Source organism: Pleurodeles waltl, chromosome 6 (assembly GCF_031143425.1).
Source record: "Pleurodeles waltl isolate 20211129_DDA chromosome 6, aPleWal1.hap1.20221129, whole genome shotgun sequence".
In the NCBI taxonomy this organism is placed as follows: Eukaryota; Metazoa; Chordata; class Amphibia; order Caudata; family Salamandridae; genus Pleurodeles; species Pleurodeles waltl.
In genome coordinates this window covers 1,072,343,424-1,072,365,193 of record NC_090445.1, presented here as the reverse complement: position 1 = coordinate 1,072,365,193, position 21,770 = coordinate 1,072,343,424, and the positions used below count along the sequence as shown (strand labels likewise).

General features: G+C 45.3%; 1 protein-coding gene across 1 annotated transcript; it reads left to right on the top strand.

The window, feature by feature from the left end:
- Positions 1-5,258: 5,258 nt before the first annotated feature.
- Positions 5,259-20,745, top strand: C1QA (complement C1q A chain). Its single transcript, XM_069240096.1, has 3 exons — positions 5,259-5,389; positions 9,407-9,579; positions 17,312-20,745. The coding sequence occupies exons 2-3, from the start codon at positions 9,414-9,416 to the stop codon at positions 17,902-17,904; spliced, it is 759 nt and encodes a 252-aa protein (XP_069096197.1). The 5' UTR covers positions 5,259-5,389; positions 9,407-9,413; the 3' UTR covers positions 17,905-20,745.
- The last annotated feature ends 1,025 nt before the right edge of the window (positions 20,746-21,770 follow it).

Genomic DNA, 21,770 nt, shown 5'->3' with positions numbered 1-21,770 from the left:
ATCCGGTCAAAAGCATGGCATCCTTTGGGTCAAAAAGTCCATGATTTTGCGTTATATCAAATGCATACGGCATGTTTGTAGTGGACTGAATAAGACTCCTTTTTTTAGGCGTGTCTTGGACTCCCCCTTCCTGTGAGCGCTGCTCTTCATCTTTATTGAAGACCTCCTCTAATTCCTCCTGTGCAAGAGAGGCCTCCCAGCAAAGGCAGGGCAGATTCTTCATTGGAGTAGATAATACTAAGGCCAATGTATACAAGCTTCCTTCTTGGCTACCTTCTGTACAGTGGCCCCTAGTTATGAGGTCTTCAGGGACTATGCCTATGCCCTTTATTACTATGATTGGAGATAGCGAGACTACCTGCTTTAGTTGGGAAGCGTACTGAATTTTGTTGCATTGGATTTCCAGGCGAGATGGAGCGATTGGTGCTGAAAGTTCTGGAATTGACTCTTGTGCTGCATTGCTTGGCCGAAAGTCCACCTAGGTGTTGCCCAAGGTGATTCCACTATCGCTGAAAGATCTCCAACCGGGATTAGATCTTAGAACTGTTTCTCCAGGGAGTTTTTTTGTGGCTGGTGGATTTCCCCAGTGGTGTAAAGAACTCAATGTTGCCTTTAGACCCTCCCTTCACCTCTGGCGTCTCCCTTGTGACTGCTCGTTGAGCCCCGGGAAACACTCCTTTGAAATCATTGCTCCCTGTGGCGGGCCTAGTAGAGTGCTTCATCTTTCCCCCTTTCGCATACCCCCCTGTTTATTGGGGGCTGCCTTCTCTCTTTTCATCAAATTCTGCACCCTGTCTTGGGCCATTAAAAGGAGGGCGCTGCGGGACCTCATTTTCATCCCGTTTTATATTCCATTGAAAGTCCCTCAGCCCCACTGTCTGCCCCACTGTTTGTAGTTTGCTGTATTGCTGTATTGCTGGATACCTAGCTTGCTAGTAGCTGGTTGCAGGCGTCAGTGGCACTAACAGTGTACAAGAATGGGTATTCCATGCCAGTGCCTGGCTGCTGACTGATGATTACTGGCCTTAACAAGAGGGCTGTTGGTGAGCAGGTCTCTGTGGTGGCCCCACAAGCCGCACCCAGACCACGCTGGGTCGCTTCTGTGGGGCAATAGGGTGCACTGTCAGCGGGAGCGCCTACGGCTGCCACTCTCGCTTAGCTGCTTGCGCTTCCTGCGTTTGCTGCACTGGTCCTGGAGTCCTGTGCCTCAGAGGCTGGCCTGTTAGGTTCCTTAACTCACCGGCCACGCCGCGCCACAACCCGCGCCACAACCCACACCACAATTGCAAAGACACACCCCTCTCAAGATGGCCTCTGGTGCTGAGGCCGTGCTGTACAACTGGGGGAGTGACGCATGGCTGGGCGGCCCAGGCGGCAAGCGGATCAGGCCTGGCAGCAACGATATAGTGCTGCAGCTTCCTCCTCCTGTCTGCTCAAACGTCAGCTTTCTCCTCCTATCTGCCTGGGCAGCAAGCAGATCGGGCCGTGCGGCTGGGCAGAAAGCAGCAACGCTGTACGGCGAGGATGTGCAGCTTCGTCCTTCCTCCTTCGGCATCAGCATCAGTTCTAGAAGTGCTTAGTTTTGTTGATAAGAGTGGAATGATATTTGCACCTATTTCTCTTTTTACAGCACAATATACTGAAATAAAAGACAATTAATACAAAGTATATCCTCTGATGATAGACTTATGTTAGAAAAGTATTGGGGATAGTGTAGAACATGAAGAATTACGGATATCATAACATGAAAACTGTTTGGGGAATGGATTCTTTCAATTAGTATGATTAGCAACTGGAGATTTCGACAATATGGGAAATTCATCTCAGCTGTATTTTTCATTAAATATAGTTGTGAAACAAAGACATTAAGTGGAATGAATGTGACACAGCTGAATTTCTGGATTCCAGCAGTGCATCTATCAGACTGCCTGTTTGCAGCAAGGCAACGTGGTACTGCTTCATACGAGCATCCATGAACAGGGGGTGCACCCAGATGGCACGCAAAACAAATTACAAAGCATAACATTAGAAACAATAGAGGGAAGTGCACTTTAGGGACTTTACTTTGTGACTGGTTGCATAAATATATTGTGCCATATGTTTCTTTGCCAATATATATATTACTTTGCAGTTTAGTCATTTAGAAACATACTTTTTGTGGCTGGTGAAAGGGTGTCACCCCACGAATTCAACCCAATTGAAAGAATGAAATGAACAAATATAAAAAACTGAGATAATGCTTTCCCTCTGATTGACCCACATTAGCAAAATGGGAAAAGTTGTCAGGAGGTGAAGAATGTTACTAATGTAGGGAAAATTTTACAAAGCTATAGAAAGGGAAACGGCTGTGATCCAGTCATTAAGTTACTGACTTCCCACCTGCCAACCGGGGTTGAAACCCCGATAGTTGAGAAGAAGAGGTTTCTGTTCTTGCTTCATGGTAAAAGTAATCGGAGTTGGACCAAAGTGTATAATTACAATTAATGTAGACTGGAAGGTAAGTGAAAGGGGCTATATGTGAGTGACTGTGTGGGTGAGTGGGACACAATGGAAAGCCAGGACTAGGGAGTTACAGGGGCCAAGTGGGCGTAAGTTGCAGCTGGCACCTAGGAGACCAAGGTCTTGTAGGCAGGGGGAAAGCAGGACCTGAGATTTAGAGGGGAGGGCATTGATGCACCATCAGCTTAGGGAACTGAGCAAGTGTGGACAGAGGGAAGGTAGGACAGAGAGCTCGAGGGGAGGCCTTACATGTAGCAGGAGCCTAGGGCATCGAACAGGTATGGGCAAAGGGAGCACTGGACCAGGGAACTACAGGGATGAGCATGGCAGGAGCCTAGGCTCATCTAGAGCATGTAGGAAAATAGATGAGGGAACTGTGCAGGGCAATTAATGATAATGGAATGTCCCTTAGAATACAGAGGGAGTGAGTGCATGGGAGGGCGGCCAAGGAAAACTAAGGGTGGAACTCCAAAAGGCATTGAAAGACTTCCTATGAGGTCAAATGGAGTGTACTCCACCATATTCTACCCCACTTCCACCCCAGTGGACACTTTATTTGAAAGTAGCAATATTGAAAAGGAGTAAAATAAGGCACAGAATGATGGGGCATGTTGGATAATATTTTTTGGGGCAAAGTAGCCATGGTTTTTTATCGCTCCCCCCACACACACAAATATTTAAAGCAAAAGTTAATTTTAAGTAGTGATATTAGGTGGGTCTTATGAGTGCTGGAAGGAAGACGAAGACGAAGAAACTGGAAGACCAGGCTTTTTACAGATTTTATTGCAGGCCACAAGCGGACACCATAGGTGGCAATTCGAGTAATGGTAATAAAAGGGGAAACAAGGCACAAATAGGGGAAACTGTAAGGGAGGTGGCATCCCGTATTTTTTATTATCCCCTGCATGCACATTAAAAGGACAGGTCAAATCATTTGAAAGCACACTAGACAAGCAAGAAAGGTGGACACTTGGGAGAGTGACCTTTATACTTCTTTACCCACAAAAGCATGTTGACATGAGGCATATGAGGTACAGAAGGATCCACTACCAGGGATGGTTTTACTTTAGCTGATTAATGTTTTTATTGACCCATCACAGGTTCGATTAAATTATCAAAAAGACAATGTGAATGGTGTGAAAGGGGTCATAGGAGACCTAAATGTAAGGTGCTCATAGGATGGTCCCAGAGGGTCTGATCACATGGAGAGGGCAAAGAGGATGAAGAGCATACGGAGGGGGCAGATGTGAAATATGCGAGCTCCAAGAGTTGATAAATTAGAAGATTGGGGGGTATGCAATTGATTCAAGGGGCGGTTGCCTTGACTAATTGGTTTGATGTTGTGTATTTATTAAGGTTGGTATGCAAATAAGCAGCAATACATGGAGAAGTTCCATCAGGAGTGAGTTTGCAGTGTTGGCCAAGTGTTTTACAATCCTTCGATGGGGTGTGTGGCATATTATAATTTTAGTCAATCAATTTCTATCGCTGTACAATGTGCATTCGTTTGCTTACTAGCATCATATGGAGGTGTCGCTGAGGATCATGGATTCCCATATGGATCTCAGAAATGTAGCACAATCATCTGTGAACAACAGGTCTACATCATAGACCATGTGCATGTTAATGGTGCATACTGTGGCCATAGATGTGTCCAAGCACTGTGGTGCATCCTGTGGCCATGGTAGCAACTAGTGGTATGTGGGTAAAATCTGTTGCTCCTGCCCTTATTGGATGCAGCACTAGACTTGGCAAAGGCGTATTATAAAATGGTAATTTTATTTACATGTAAACTACATGTACTCAAAGATCCTGCCTTCATCTTGGAAGTACACATACAGAACTGCTAGTTGCAAAGTAGATTTGGGATTGTAAGGGTCTCTCGTTGAGGCACCCTCACCATGTACATGAAGGCTCACCGAATCAAAATGTTGGCATTATTTATATACATGTTATACTGTATATTGTTTCACTATTTTGGAAAAGCATGTTAATTTGTAGAAGTACGTACCTTAAAAGACTGGGATTGTGATGCAGTTGAAAGGGAAACTTCACAGGGAAAATGTTTTCTCAAGGTACAAGAGGGGAAAAATATGTTTGTGTGATATTGAGCCAATTATTGAATTGTAGCGTTTATAGTGCTTCATAGCCCTAAGAAGGCTATGAAGCACACGTTTGAACATTACATAGCATACTGAATTTGCCACTAAGTTCTATTCCTCAAACAAACATTTTATGTACTGATATACTCCAGCATACCTACCCCTGCCTTATATTTCATGAATTACTTATTGGACTCTTTGTGAATGCCCTAAAAGTTGCAGACCTGCTCCGAAAACAGAGTCAATCCAAAAAGAAGATATTTCTGAATTATTAATCTTTTTAATCAAGGTCCTTCTGAATCCTTCCCAAAGAGTTTTGCTTTCATTGAAAGGTAAAAGGTCTTTAAAATGCAGTAACTGGGTGAGGTCCTCATAGTTCTTCCTTAGAACCTGGGCATGTGGACTGTTATGCAATGCCTTTCACATGAGAAAGTCAGAAAATGATTTGCCAGATTATTTCTGTAAATGGGTTTGGTATTTCCAGATTTTCGTTTCAGTTCTCCGAGCCTGTCCCTTTGCAACTGCTTACAACATCAGTTTGTCCCATCCTGCCATTTTGCTTAGCTGAATGTTTTCTAATTTTGTTATTTCGATGATTCGTATGAAAATAGTTTGAAAGGAGAAATGAAACAAGGAAGGGAAACTTGGACACTTTCACGCTGAAATTGGCAGCATCTTAAGAAAACACTCACACGTACTTCTGTAAAGATATTTCCTTCATAGCTATTTTGTTTTCCTTGGTGAAGTCGGGGCTGCGCAGTTGCACTTTCTCTCTGTGACTACAACGGGTAAGTGATCACCTTAGTTCTAAGGCATAGCGAGCCTTTAGGTAGATTAGATACTCCATTATTAGCTCCTAGAGAATTCGTGACCAGGTAATGGCCGATCGGTATATTGAGCAGGTTGACACCTTCCCCGCAGCCTCACCTGGTTTGTAGAGAGAGGCAGATGGGATGCTATTTCGGATGCGAGGGATGATGAAGAGGTGCGTTGCCTGAGTGCAGACCAGTGCCTCTTTGTATATGCTTACACGGTTTATGCGGTTTTGTAAAAGAATAAAGTGCAGGGCCCCAAAGATTCCCAGTGCTGAATGCCAGGGAAGACATATATCGAGGCTGTCTAGTCCTGGTCCCACCTCAAGCCTCTTTTATCCACCACAACACACACACTGCCTATTTTGTCACTCCTGTAGTTTTCTTCATCCCTGGTCAGAGACGTTTTAAGGCAATGCCCCAGGGCTCCTATCTTCAAGGGTCCCACATGAGAAAGTGAACTTTAGCTCTATTTCATCTCTGTCATTTCTCTATTTAAACCTCTCGCCCTCTCTCTGTCTACCTTCACCTCTGTGTATCTACCAAGCGCCATCGTAGGGATTCTTGGGTCACCAGATTAGACATATTTCAACGGCTTTTGTGTCATCCTGATCTGGCACGGTGGTGGGCTCGAATTAACGGGAACTGGGTAATAAAATTTAAAGTTGTCCTGAACAGGGGCCTCCAAAATATGTCTTGCCCGGGGCCCCCAAAGTCCTTAAAATGACCTTGTTCTTGCTTTCTCTCTTTGTCGCAGTTTTGTCATCTTTCTCCTCCTTCTTTCACTCCTTTCTGCATTTCGCTATCATATGTTGGTCAAATTCTGTTGATGAAAAATAAGTGTCAGTCCCCAAAAAACAGTGTCGGCGGGTCCCACCTGCAACCACCGGTCAAATAAATCACTGGACAGAATAATTTAGAAACTTGATTATCTCTCTCTTGTTTCCAAGTTGTTCTGTCTAAAGTACCTGCATTAACCCGGAGAAATTCTGAGCTATATGCATGAACTTTAGCTCATTTATACGCAAAAAACAAGTGTGTGGCTCAGTGCTTGGCTTTGTGCTGAGCCTGTGCAGCTCTTCATGATAAGGCTCATAGACTCTGAATAAGAACAGCATTGTACCTGAGCGTTATGCTTTGTCGCGGATCCCTGGATAAAAGCTTGCTGGTAGAGCCCTTGTAGTTCTCATTCCCATTACATAGGACCTCTGGACAGTAAACCTTTTTTGTGAATGTTAACTAAAAATCCTATCACCCTTTCCTCCAAACCTACTCAGCTGTCAGCTACAATAGGAGAATTTGGAACCCTTCATAGTGTTGACTTTTATGTTATAGATATTTGTGTATTCTAAAAATGGGGGCTTGTATGATCTTAGACATGTGTTGTAGCTAATTATATTGGGTTTAGTAATAGTAACTATTCATGTACAAAATTATGTATTATTTCGTGCATGAACATGGCACTATGATGCATGCTGGTTATAGAACAACAAGTTCATTAGTAGCTCACAAGTAAGACTGAAAATCAAACAACTACTTTTACATTAGAGTAGTTTTTTCGGGATGTACACAATGTATGAAAAATATGTATATGTCAGATGTTTTATTGAATATAATTTGTCTTTTCTTTGAACATTCTGAAAACACGATTGGAGTTCACTATTCACTGAGCCCATAAGCCTAGACTTTTCCTGGGTTTTTTGATAAAAAACAAAGGTGTACTGAACCACGGCTCACCTATAATAATTAAAAAGAAAAATAGCATCATAACTTTGACTTTTCAGTGAACGATGTACCCTGAATTTAAGCAATCTATCTGTCCCTCCGTCTATCTATCTATCTATCTATCTATCTATCTATCTATCTATCTATCTATCTATCTATCTATCTATCTATCTATCTATCTATCCATCTATCTATCTATTTGTGCATATATACATATATATTTAAACTGTTTTAACACAGAAAAATAGTTTTTTGACATGCCTATATCCATTCAGTAGTTTAGGAGAAATTAAAGGAAATCCAGATTTGCATATCTATGGTCGTGACGGCTTTGCAAAAACAATCTTGTGCAGAGATTGATTGGCTGCCGGCACTTTAACTAGGAAGTGTCGGCAGCCATTTTGAGACTCAGCTTCAGCTGAGTTAAAAAAAAAACATAGAAAAAGTGGGCAGGGTACGGCTACCCTACTCCTATCCCCTAGCCTTTGTGCAGTGGTCCCCAAGGGACCCCACCAGAGCTATAAGGCATTTTATAAAAAAATGCTCCAGAAATTGCAATTACTTGCGAATTTTAGTGTCATTTTTTTTAAAAAAGAAAGAGCGGTTTCCTTTACTTGTTTGTAATATTTCCCCTGGGTGAGCCAGATCCCGGGGGCATTGTGGAAAAATATGAGGGTGGTGCATGGGCCCTTCCTTCCTAGGGATTATGAAAGTCCCGGGTACTACCACCTCCCCGGAGCACTATATACTGCACCACGGGGACCACCTCCTCCCTGGGGAAAAGTTATTATTATGATGTGGGGGGGCACCTGGACCCCTGCAGCCCCAAGGACTGCCATTTACCTGGGGCACTAGAAATTATTTATGCGGGCTGGCCTGCTGGGCCCACCCCGGGGAGCACCACCTCCCCAGTGCAAAAGGTCTTAAATAGACGTTGGGGCCCACACGGCCTCCAGGCCCCGGGGACCGCCATATGCCCAGAGCAAACTCCAATAATGTGTGTGGGGGCTGTGGGCCCCCCCGGGCCCCAGGCCCACCACCTCTACGGGGCAAAGGCATCTCAATGCGGGGGGCCTGCGAGCCCCCCCCCCACAGCCCCAGGGACCACCACCTCCCTGGGGCTAAATTCTAACAATGGCGGGAGGCCGCATCGAGCCATGTATGGCTCTTTGTAGGCAACAGCTGTAAGGTAAACACCTAAATTGACCTAAGTGGGAGTCATTGCGTTGCACGTTGTGTGCAATGATTTTAATTTGTTTATCAGTTTCAGCTATCTTGCTTTGATGCAATTTGGAACCTCGCAGCGGAAAACAACCCAGTCATTGTTAGTGTCTCAGGTATAAGACTGTATGTTGTGGCTTGTAGCGACATCTTGTCTTACAAATGATGCTGTATGCATTTGAATAGAGAAACGTACACAGAGACACTCTTGCCGGTGTCTCATGTGACTTCTATAAGTGGGATATGCCTGCCCGTAAAAATGTCACAGGGACTACTTGCATAATGTAATTTGCATAATATCAATAATTTTATTTTGCATAGTACATACCATTTTCTAAAGATTTTCATAATAAATACAGGCAAGTTAGCTGACCTCTAACTTTTATGAGGTAAATATCTGTGGAAATATGCTAGTTACAGTTGCATTTTGTTAACAGATCAGAAAATCAACGAGGATAAACACAAATAAAATGAGGAAATATATGCATTATGATAAGTGCTGACTGAAATGCAAAAAAGAAAAAAAAAGGAACTGCAAGCTCTACATGTAACGTATGCCATAAACCCTATCTTAAATTTCCGGAATTCTTGAAAACAGGTCCAGCGTTTACATTTTTAGAATTGCTTTAGGCAAAATTGAAGGCAGAATTTTGAAGGCTGAGAATATCTTCACCAGAATATTGAGGGACAAAATCTCGAAGAAGGAATTGCACAGAGGGAGGTACTATTCTAAACTCCAAAAAGAAGTCCTTGAAGATATATCGAGATATATCGCTATATATATATATATATATATATATATATATATATATATATATATATATATATATATATATATATATATATATATATATATTCTGCATTGGGTATTACCGACCCACACCAATATCTACGCCATTTTAGGAACGCACAGAACAGCTGCCTCAAGGCACTGCTTCAATGTGTTATATATACACAAACATTTATTTGGTGATAAGATTTGGAACAAAAGGATGATTCACTCAGAGCTCTGCTCTGTGATCATCTAACCTTGTGATTTCTTTGTAGACACAGCATGGAACAGCACACTTTATGGAAGACAGTCTTAATCCTGGCAATGGTTCTAGGTAGAGTCATGCTTCAAGAGAATGCCTGCCCAGCACCAGATGGCAAAGATGGCCAACCAGGAGTTCCAGGGCGGCCTGGAAGACCGGGACAGAAAGGGGACAGGGGAGAAACAGGTAAAGTATTGAATGCCAATCAACACTATTCAAGACATACTCACAGCCTTTTTTTCTACCCCGTGTGAGTGTGGCTTCTCCGCGCAGCATACAAAAATAGGGGTGTGCAAAATGTGTTTATTTTTATTAGGGTTGAGCCTTCGAGAGCATGCTCTGGAGCATGCGTCTCGCTTGTGAGACTCTGTTATTGGTTATAAAAGGCTTGGAGCCTAACTACTGCTTGCCATTTGTTGGCTTGCATGGCACTCTTCTTTAAAGCCTCCTAATTTGTCACTGTAGGCCAAGTATCATGTCCATTCCTATCTGAAGAGCAGGGGCCAAGCACTGATTGATTCAACGTAATCAGTGACTATCTGCTGCTCCGGATGTGATTGAGGTACATCTTTTTAACTTCTAGGGTCCTGCAAACAGAAGGTGTGGGACTGGCAAAAATGTGCCCAGCAGGACAAACAGAATGGCAATGTTTTATTTGCCATGGTTAACTCTTTTCTTTTATTTTGCCAAGTTTGCTTTTCTCATTTTAAACTCATGTTTTGTTTGGTTTTTGCTCGTGGGCGCTGTTCTCAAAAGATGATGATTATTTTGTTCTAAATGTTGTGAAGCAACATTGTTTCTTTCTTATGTGTAGTTTTAAAATGTATTGTTTAACACATTTTTATGCAGTACACCCCAATCCACCTCACTCCAATCCAGTCCCCCCCACTCCAATCTATGCCAATCTAATCCACCCTACTTTACCCCACACCAATCCACCCCCACGCAATCCAATCCACTCCTTTCAATCCAGTTGACCCCACACTAATCCAAATCCAATCCTTCCCACCCAAATCCACCGACTCACCCCAATCCACTCCAGTCCACCATACTCCAATTCTCGTGGGTGCTGTTCTCAAAAGATGATTCTTATTTTGTTCTAAATGTTACTAAGCGACATTGTTTCTTTCCTATGTGTAATTTACAAAATTATGCTTTAATACATATTCGTGCTGTGCACCCCAATCCATTCCCCCCACTCCAGTTTATGCCAATCCAATCCACCCTGTTTGACCCCTCACTAACCCACTCCACACAATCCAATCCATCCATCTCAATCCAGTTGACTTCACACTAATCCAAATCCAGGCCACCCCACCCAAATCCACCCCACTCACCTCAATCCACTCTAATCCCTAACACTCCAGTTCTCCCAACCCACCCCACTCCAAGCTGCCCAAGCTGCCCAATCTGCCCCACTTTAATCTGCCCCACTCTACTCCAAAATAATCTGCCCCACTCCAATAAAAACAATCTGCCCCACTCCAATTCAAAACATTCTGCCTCACTCCAATCCCACACAATCTGCCAATCCAAAACAACCTGCCCCGCACCAATCTAAAGTAATCTGCCCCACTCTTATCTTCCCAATTCCAATCAAAAACAATTTGCCCCACTCCAGTCCGAAACAATCTGCCTCACTCCAATCCAAAACAATCTTCTCCACTCCAATCTACCTAACTCCATTCGAAAACAATCTGCCCCACTCCAATCCAAAACAATCTGTACCAATCCAACCCAAAACATTCTTCCCCACCCCAGACTGTCCCACTCCAATCCAAAACAATCTTCCCCACTCTTATCTGCACCACTCCAGTCTGCCTCACTCCAACCTGCCCCTCTTCAATCCAAACAATGTGCTTCACTCAAATCTGACCACCTCCAGTCCCAAATAATTTGCCCCACTCCAATCTGCCCACCTCCAATCCCAAAAAATGTGTCCCACTCCAATTTGCCCTCACTCCAATCCCAAACAATCTGCCCACTTCAATGTAAAACAACCTGCCCCACTCCAGATTAAACACATCTGCCAGAATCTGCTATACTCCAATCCAAAACGAAATGCCTACTACAATCCGCCCCACTCAATCCAAAACAATCTCCTCCACTCCAATTCTCCCACTCCAATTTACAACAGTATGCCCAACTCCAATCCAAACAAATCTGCCCCACTCCAATCTGCCCCACTTCAATTCAAAACATTCCACCCACTCCAATCTTCCTCACTCCAGTCCAAAACAATCTGTCCCAATCCAATCTGCCCTCTCCAATCCAAAACAGTTTTCCCTGCTCCAATTTGCCATGCTCCAATCCACAACAGTCTGCCCCACTCCAATCCAAAACAATCTGACCCACTCCAATCCAAAACAGTCTTCCCTGGTTTAATCTGACCAACTTCAATCTGCCCACTCCAGTCTTTCCCCCCATCCAAAATGGCCCCACGCTAATCTGCCCCACTGCAGTTCAACACTATTTCCCCCAATCCAATCTGTCCCACTCCAGTTCAAAATATTCCACCCTACTCTAATCTGCCCACTCCAATCCCAAACAATCTGCCCCTCTCCAATCTGCCCCACTCCAACCTGCCCCACTCTAAACCACTCCATTCCAATCCACCCCAATCCAATCCACCTCACCCCAATCCAATCCACACCTTTCCATCCCATTTCATCCCACTCCAATTCACCACAATACAATACAGCCCAATCCAGTCTACCCCACTCCAATCTAGTCACCCTTACACCAATGCAACCCACCCCACCCCAATCCACCCCACTCCAATCCACCCCACTCCAATCCAGTCCACCCAACTGCAGTCAATTCCACCCCACCCCACTCCAGTCTAATCCACCCTACTCTAGTCCAATCCATCCCACACCAATCAACCCACTCCAATCCAGTCTCCCCAATCCACCCACTCAAACCCTTTCCACTCCATTCAAATCTAATCCAAGATATTCCAGTCAAATCAACCCTACTCCAATCCAACCCACCACAATCCAATCCACCCCACTCCAATCCATTTCCTCTTTATCCACTCCAGTTCAATCCAATCCACCTTAATCCACTGCACTCCAATACAATCCACCCCATTCCAAACCACCTTAATCAAATCTGCCTAACTCCAATCAGCACCACTCCAATCTGCCCCACTCCAATCCAAAATGATCTGCCCCCTCAAATCTGCCCCACTCCAGTTCCAGACAATCTCCTCACTCCTATCCCAAACAACCTGCCCCACTCCAGTCTGCCCCACGCCAATCCCAAAAATATGACCCACTTCAATCTAAAACAATCTACCCCATCGCAATCGTCCCACTCCAGTCCACCCCAATCCAAACTACTCCAATCCAATTCAATCCACCCTGCTCCAATCCAGTACACCACAATCCACCTCCTCTAATTCAAAACAATCTGCACCACTCCAGTTGTCCCTACTCCGTTCCAAAACAATGTGCCCCACTCCAATCCAAAACAATCTGTACCACTCTAATCCAAAACAATCTTTCCCTCCGCAATCCAAAGAAATGTATCCCAATCTGATCCAAATCTATCTTCCCCACTCCAATCGAAAACATTTTGCATCACTCCAATCTGCCCCACTCCCATACAAAATAATCAGTACCACACCAATCTGCCCCACTCCAATCCAAACAATGTACCCCACTCTAATCTATCCCACTTCAATCCAATAGAATTTGCCCCACTCCCATCTGCCCCACTGCAACCCACAACAGTCTGCCCCTCTACAGTCTGCCCACTCTAACACAAAACAATCTGCCCCACTCCAATCCACTCCACTCCAATCTGCCCAAACCAATTCAATCTAGTCCACCTCACCCCAGTCCAATCTACCCCACTCCATCCCATTCACCCCACTCCAATCCACCACAATCCAATACAGCCCAATCCAATCCACCCCACTCCAATTCAATCCATAAAACACCAATGCAATTCACCCCAACCCAAACCACCCCACTCCAATCCAATCCACCCAACCCCAGGCCAATCCACCCCACCCCACTCCAATCCAATTCACCCCACTCCAGTCCAATCCACCCCACCCCAATCCAGCCCACTCCAATCCAGTCCCCCAACCCACCTACTCAAATCCATTCCACCTTATTCAAATCCAATTCACCCCATTCCAATCCAATCCACCCTAGTCCAACCCACGACAACCCAATCCATCCTACTCCAATCCACCCTATTCCAATCCATTTCCCCTTAATCCCCAGTCCTATCCAGTCCACCTTAATCTTCCCCACTCCAATCCACCCCATTCTAAACCACCTTTATCCACCCTACCCCAGCCCACCCAACTCCAGTCGAATTCACCCCACGACAGTCCAATCGACCCAACTTCAATCCATTCTACTCCAGTCCACCCCATTCCAATCCAATCACCAATCCACTCCACTCCAATCTACCCCATTCCAATCCATTTACCCTTAATCCACCCCACTCCAGTCCAATTTTGTCCACCTTAATCCACCCCACTCCAATCCAATCCTCACTATTCCAAATCACCTTAATCCACCTCACTCAAGGCCAAGCCACCGCACTACACGCCAATCCACCACACTCCAATTCAATCCCACCCAAACCAATCCAATTCACCACACGCCAACCCACCCCACTCCATTTCGGTCCGATCCACCACACTTCACGTCACTCAAATCCACTCCACTCCACTCAAATCCAGCCCACTCCACCCCAACCCAATACACCCCACTCCTGTCGACTCCACTCCAATCCACCCTTCAATCCACCCCACTCCAAAAATCCATGCCATTCCTATCCACCCCATCCAAATCCACCTCACCTCACCCCAATCCACCCCAATCCACCCCACATACCCCACCCCAATCCAATCCACCCAATCCAATAATCAAATCCACCCCAATCCAATCCACCCCACACAATCCAAGCCACCTCATCATCCCACCGCAATCCTATCCACTCCAATCTACCCCAGTTCAGTCCACTGAACTCCAATCCAATCCATCCAGCCCCCTCTACTCCAATCCAATCCACTCTAATTCAATCCAATCCACCCCACTGTAGTCCAATTCGTTCTACTCTAGTCCAGTGCATCCCACTCCAATCCAATGAATCCAATCCACCCCACTCCAATTCAGTCCACCCCATTCCAGTCCAATCCACCCAACTCCAGTTCAATCTAATCCACTGCACTCCAGTCCAATCTAATCCACCCCACCCCAATTGACCCCACTACATACTACCCCATTCCAATCCAATTCACCCCACCCCAATCCAATCCAACTCACCCCCTTTCAATCCATCGTACTCCAATACATCCCATCAAGTCTACCCACTCCAATCCACCCCACTCCACCCAATCCACCCCAATCCAATCCACCCACTCTACTCCAGTCCAATCCACTGGACTACCTCAATCCACTCCAAACTACACCTCCCTTTCTACTCCACTACACGCTACACCAGTCCACTCCATGACACTGCAATCTACAAACTCTCTGCCACTGAACTCTACTCTCCACTGCTCAACTCTGTCACTCCACTCCCCCTACTCCACTCTACAACATTCTACTCCAAAAAATCTCCTCTACAACACTACTCCCCCACTCCACTCTATGACACTATGGGGGTCATTACAACCCTGGCGGACGGTGTTAAAGCGGCGGTAAGACCGCCAACAGGCTGGCGGTCTTTTTTTTAGTATTATGACCATGGCGGTTACTGCCATGGTCATCCGCCGCTTCCCCGTTCCGCCTGCCAGGGCGGAGACGACCCCTGGGCTGGAGACCTGGGTCTCCAGCCTGGCGGCCGTGACAATACCGCCTCCGGTATTGTGACCCGGCTTACCGCCGTGGATTTCCAGCGGTAGGAACCGCCATGAAATCCATGGCGGTAAGCACTATCAGTGCCAGGGAATTCCTTCCCTGGCACTGATAGGGGTCTCCCCCACCCCCAACCCGACTCCCTCCCCTACACCCCCCACCACCCCTGCCACCCCCCAAAGGTGGCAGGGCCCCCCTCCCCACCCGACCCCCGACATTACCTTACACATACACACCCGACACGCACGCAGGCACCACCAACACACATACACGCACACACACCGACATACATGCCAACATCCACACACACACTCAGACACGTACACCCACATTCACACATTCACGCACACATCCATACAGACATACATACAGACACGCACACATTTCCGAAACACGCAACACCCCCGCAAGCATACACGCACTCACACACCCCCCCACATACACAGACGCACACCCCCATGCACCCACATAACACACAACACCCCCCTACCCCCGTCCCCTAACGGACGATCGACTTACCTGTTCCGTCGTTCCTCCGGGAGGGGACGGGAGCCATGGGGGCAGCTCCGCCAACACCACACCGCCAACAGAACACCGCCGCGCAGAATCACAGGACGTGATTAGCTCGGCGGTGTTCTGATGGCGTGGCGGTGGAGCAACCTCCACTTCCCCGCCACCCGCAAGTATGGCTGTTGGCGGCTCTCCGTCTGGAAAACGATGGAGGGCAGCCAACGGTCATAATACGCCGAGCGGCAAACCGCCACTACTGTCTTTTAAGAAGACCGCCGAGTTTGTAATGACCATCTATATGCCTCAACTTTAAGCCATGCTGAACAGCAGCCGCTCTGGTGTACAACACGGCAAAAACACATTGTCAAGTCAATAGCTCTTGTATAGGGGAGACATATTGGCTTTGCCAATGCTTGTTTTTAATTACATGAGATATCAACCAAGTTATGTGCAATGACACAAAATACAAGTGAAGCATTTAGGGCCAGATGTACCAAACTTTTTGCACTTCGCAAACAGCGAATTTTCCTTTTTGCGACGTGCAAAAAGCACATCACGATGCCCAATCCCCGTTTTGCGAGTCGATAACCAGGTTACCGACTCGCAAAACGGGACTGTGAGTCGCAATTAGGAAGGGGGGAGTCGCAGCGCAATGCTGTATTGCTTTGTGACCGCGAACGGTCGCAAAGCAATCGCAGTTACCACCAGTGTCACACTGGTGGTAACCCATTCGCAAAAGGGACCCTTTCCCCTTTGTGAATGGCATGGAAAAAAAAAATTCAGAGCAGGCTGTGGTTTAATTTTTTCGTCTTGTAATGCAACTCGTTTTCCTTTAAGGAAAACGGGCTGCATTACAAAAAAAACTGCTTTATTTAAAAGGATTCACAGACATGGTGGTCTGCAGTCTCCAAATTGCGACCCAACTCATTAATATCAATGAGGTGGGCCTTTGCGACCCTCTTGCGAGTCGCAGATGGTGTCAGGGACACCATCCTACATTCTGGATTGCAACTCGCAAATTGCGAGTCGCAATCCAGAATTTTTGTACATCTGGCCCTTAGTGCTGTATTTTAGCACAAAATGCTGACGTTCATCCACTTTGGATGAGAGGGTGTAGTTTGTGCGACAAAAATCGTGCAAAAGACGTGTTTTGTGTACAAAAGCTGCTCGAGTTCTGTTCGATCCTGCTGCTTCGTGCTCCACCGATAGGATTTTCAGCAGAATGGATCCTACATTATGCAATATGGTGTAATAGCATAATTTTGAGAATTTTACATAATAAGCATATATCGAAACCCAATAAATTTTGCCAGATTATGTTGGTGTAACAAAATTTCCACCTACGCCTAATTTTTAATCTAATTATAAACACGCTGAACCTGCCCACCGACACTGAAACTCCATTCTGGACAGACATCGGTGTAGCAACAATATGCATGTGTTTCTTGACTCTGAAGTAGCAAAGCTCCCCAAACTCACATGCTGCAAACTTTATTCTTGAATCCTGCTTTTCGTGTTCTGGGTCAGTTTTGTTTGGTTAGTGAGTGTTAAAGTTTTGACTCTATCTCAATTTCTTCCCATAGGCTTAGCCAGCAAGAGGACGGGGGTCAAGGGCATGAAAGGAGAAGAAGGAGACCCTGGAGAAACCGGCGAGCCTGGTAGGGTTGGCTACAAAGGGCCAAGAGGCCCCCCGGGTCCTCCAGGAGAGCCTGGAGAACGGGGAGCGAAGGGTGCCGGGGCGGACATCAAAGCACAAAAGCGTCCTGCCTTCTCTGCTGCCATTGACTCGGACTCCAAAAGTTTTACTGCTGCCGGTGTGGTGCTGTTCAAGAGGATCATCACCAATCAGGAGCAAGCTTACAATGGCAACACCGGCAAGTTCAAATGTGCAGAGCCTGGCCTGTACTATTTCACCTTCCAAGTCATCTCTTCTGGCAACCTTTGCTTGACCATAGTGAAGCGAGACAGCAAGGGCGCGGAACCACAGGTGGGGTTCTGCGATTCCAATACCCGTTCCCAGATGCAGGTTAACTCTGGGGGTGCGGTGCTAGACCTCGACCAAAACGATGAGGTGTGGATCGCAACGGGAGACAAAGGTACAAAGCTCTATGAAGGATCGGAGGCCAACAGCGTCTTCAGCGGCTTCTTGCTCTTCCCGCGACTGGCATCACCATAACCACCCTGCTGCCCTTGTAGGCAAGGAAGGGGGTAGCGATGGGGGTTTCAAGTGGTACTGAGTGTGTGCAAACTCAGCTCCACTTTGCGTGTAAAGCTTCGACCGTGGCATGCTACTATGACAATCAAGGGAGTGTCTTATGTTTCTTTTCTTGATCTATTTTGTATTGTTTCATATCAAGCTTTTAAGCACACCTGCAGATCATGGCTTTTTTGGAGCATTATAGCTGTCAGCCTCTTACAGTCGGCTAATGCTTTGCAATGGCTATATGATGGTAAAAACTTCCAAAACCTTTAATCGAACGTTCGAATGCATAATGTGCAAGCTGCTGGAAATTCTAATGACCTTCTTCAACTGCCATGAAGTTGTAAAAATGTGTATTTAAAACAAACTCACAGCGACGGTTATGTGACAGGGGTGGAGCATGTACATACTAAGGCCCATATTTAGGAATGGTTAGCGTTTCTTTAGAGCCATTAATTTTGGCACTAAACCGGCGCTAACCTAACTCCATATTTATATTTTGATGCTAGACCCGTCTAGCGTCAAAATAATGGCGTTAGTGCTATGTTTAGGATGCGCAAAACTACCTTGCATCAACGAGATGCAAGGTAGGTGTTCCCGTCCTAAACACAACGCTAACCCCCTAGCGCCATATTTATCTCCAGGTGCAGAAACGACACGCAAGGAGGAGGTGGACCTTAATAATGGTGCTAAGTCCAGTTAGCACCATTATTTAACACCTGGGTCAGACCAGGCGTTAGGGTGCAGGTAGGCCCATTTCCATGGTGGAACACCATGGAATGGGCATGAAGATGCCCACCCCAAGCCCCAGGAACACCACCACCTACACCACAGGGACACTACAGGAGGCGGACCAAATCCCAGCTAATATATATTTTTTTAAAGTACCATTGGGGGTCCCTTATATGGGGCCCCTTGCCTGGCACTGGGTGAGTTGGGCTTGCCCGAGGGACACTAGTCCCCTGTGGTGGGCATTGGGGCGGTGGTAATGACCCCTGTCTGCACTTAGACCGGAGTCATTTTTTGGCTGCCTGGGAATTAAAAAATGATGCTAGGCTGGTTAGCGGCATCATTTTTGCTGCTAACCAGCCTAACGTCATTTCAGACCTCCTAGGGCTATTTTCCCTAACGCCATCCCTGACCGGCTAGCGTCTTTTATTTAGACGCTAGCCATTCCTTAGCGCCATCTTGCCTCATTTAATAAATATGGCGCTAAGATGGCTCTAAGGAATGGCTTTAGCCGGCATTAAGAAAAATGACGCAAAACTGCATTAGCTCAGTTTTGCATAATTTTCCATAAATATGGCCCAAAAGTACAACTGAAAAGCCAAACATAACAACACCCAATCCCCGATGCATTAAATTATTATAGATATTGGTTTAGCAATGTGTCAAACTCAAGTCAGGCTCCCACTCAGATCTACAGCGTGAAACAGGAATATAGAATAATGCTTACTCAGCACATGCATCACTTGGCAATGGTTTCTGTTCTACTTCAACAACTGCTTTATTTCAGGCTGACACATTTATTCAATAACATAAATATTTTAATTTTTTTTATTGACTTCTACAAGTTTGAGAAATGCTTACATAATCATTGATTTGTTACATTTTTAAATATATAACATAGGCTTTTCCCATTGACACCGAGGGGTAGATTTGCTAACACTTTGTGCCAGGTTTGCATCACAAAAGTGACACAAATTAGTGCAGTGTTGTTTTGAGATTGACTTTCCAGCACAAATCCTGATTTCCGTTGGAAAGTAGTCCTAAGATAATTCAAAGTAGTGCTTTATGGTACTTTGCATCAAATGGGTGTTCCTTTGGTGGTACAGAGGCATTCCCATGCAGCCACCCATGGATTTTGAAGCAAAGTCCTAGCTACTTAAAAACACAGAGAGAACTTTGTGCCAAAAATGAATGCTTTCTTGAGGCAGTTGTAAAGTTTGAGAACAGTTTTCTCTTATCAAAATGTTTCCAACTTTGCATGTACGCCTCACTGTCAAATGCACACACAAAATGAGAAAAAAGGTTAAACTATAGGGATAGTATTTTCTATTGAAAGGGTACCTGGCAGTACAAGACCTTTGCTTGACATCACCCACGCAAAAGTGTGTGTGTTGGTGCGAGGCAGCTAAAAAGTGGGCCAGATCATGGGGAAAGTGAAAGAGACCATATTTTAGTAGATATGGCACTGTTCTGCTCCCTATTTTTAATGAAAGAGAGTGCAGCAGTGTTGATTGCTACAATGCTCTGCATGAAAACATAGTAAATCTACCCCTCTCGATCCTTTATTCTGCATTGTTCTGAAGGCTCCCATCTTCCTTCCCACTTTTGCAGATCGGATTCTTACTTTACATTATTTAGAATGTGTCACCATAACAGATGCATACTTTGACCTGGATTTAATAACAATCTTACAGGTATCAGTGTTTAACAGATGCATAAATTGACCTGGATTTAATAACGATTTTACTTTTATCCGTGTGTTGGAATTTATCAACCATATTAAGTCACTGTCTCACAGAGGACCTTGAATGCTACTGTAAACTAATGCGACTGTTCCAACTAAGCTGTTCCCTTATGCAGCACTGTTGCATGTTGCTAAAGCACCAAGACTTATTTGGACTGTGCAGCTCATGCTATTCGAAGAAAGTGTATCTAAATATACTTGTTGATATGCCTTACTAAGAGATGAATTCAAAGGAAATGTACAATGTGAGCTATGTAGTGATAAGATGGAGGTGCTTTGTTTTATTTGCACACATTGTATGTATCAATTTATTACAAACATAATTAAACAGATCAGTCCATAAACTTTGTGTTACTTCCTTTTTCCCTTTTCTTTCTGATCGTCATGTATAGGTTCGAAGTGCAAAAACACAAGGATTTAGCTGTATCGTAGCTTTTCCTCCAGAGCTTTTTTTTGACTTGTCAAGGCCTAAAAGTGCTTTCCAGATGGTCGGGTGCAGTGCCGGCTTTAGTGATGCGGACGCCCTGTGCAACAGTTTTTTTTTTTTTGGCGGCCTCCAGCCCAAGACCACCGCCTCAGATTCTCTCACTACCACCCGGCAAATGTGCCCCTCATCTCTCCATAGCCCCCCTTTCACATACATTCATTTGTTTTAAAGCACTGGTAAGGGCTGGCATTATTAATCCACTCAGCTGTCCACATAAAATATAGTTCTGTTCTTTGCAGCAGGCATATTAACCCTATACTCTACTTTAGGTTGAGTTAAGGCTGCCACTAAACAAAGCCCTGATCTCTGTCCCTCCTTAGCAGGAACATTAATCATAAGAGGTACCTTGACATTTTAATTGTTTCTTGAAAGCTGGATGCACAAGGAGCTTTTCAGCAGGTCCTTTCAAATCACAAGTTTCATATGTTATTGCTAAACACAGCGCCCCCCCCAATCAAGGTCAGCACCCGGATCGGCCACACCGCTCACACCACCCTAAAGCTGGCCCGGGTCAAGTGAGTCAAATGCATGGCTGGGTTGCATGGCTTGGAGGAGAATGCTGAATGAAGTGACATTTACTAGTGTTGAATTTTGGTTTTGTGCGTGAGGTCCGTATAGTTAGATCCAGATTTGGTGCCACTGCATGTACGCTTGCGTTATGAGGAAAGACAAGTCAAAATAGGACCACAAGCATCACCTACAAATCACATTGACTCGAGTCAGTTGGCTCCTGTACATAGAACTGCCCTTATTTCTATTGTGAGTATGCTTGAAAGCTTGCATGTCTGCAACTGAGAAGGAACTTCCAAGGGGGTTCGTTTATCATATGAGTGGTGGTTATCAGTCATGAGTCGATTCTTAATCTAAGGTTTCTCCTTTGGT

Bases quoted from the DNA above. Each gene is read 5' to 3' on its own strand.
- C1QA (XM_069240096.1), top strand. From the start codon at position 9,414: ATGGAACAGCACACTTTATGGAAGACAGTCTTAATCCTGGCAATGGTT. The intron at 9,580-17,311 runs GTAAAGTATTGA...TTCTTCCCATAG, and splicing joins AGGGGACAGGGGAGAAACAG to GCTTAGCCAGCAAGAGGACG.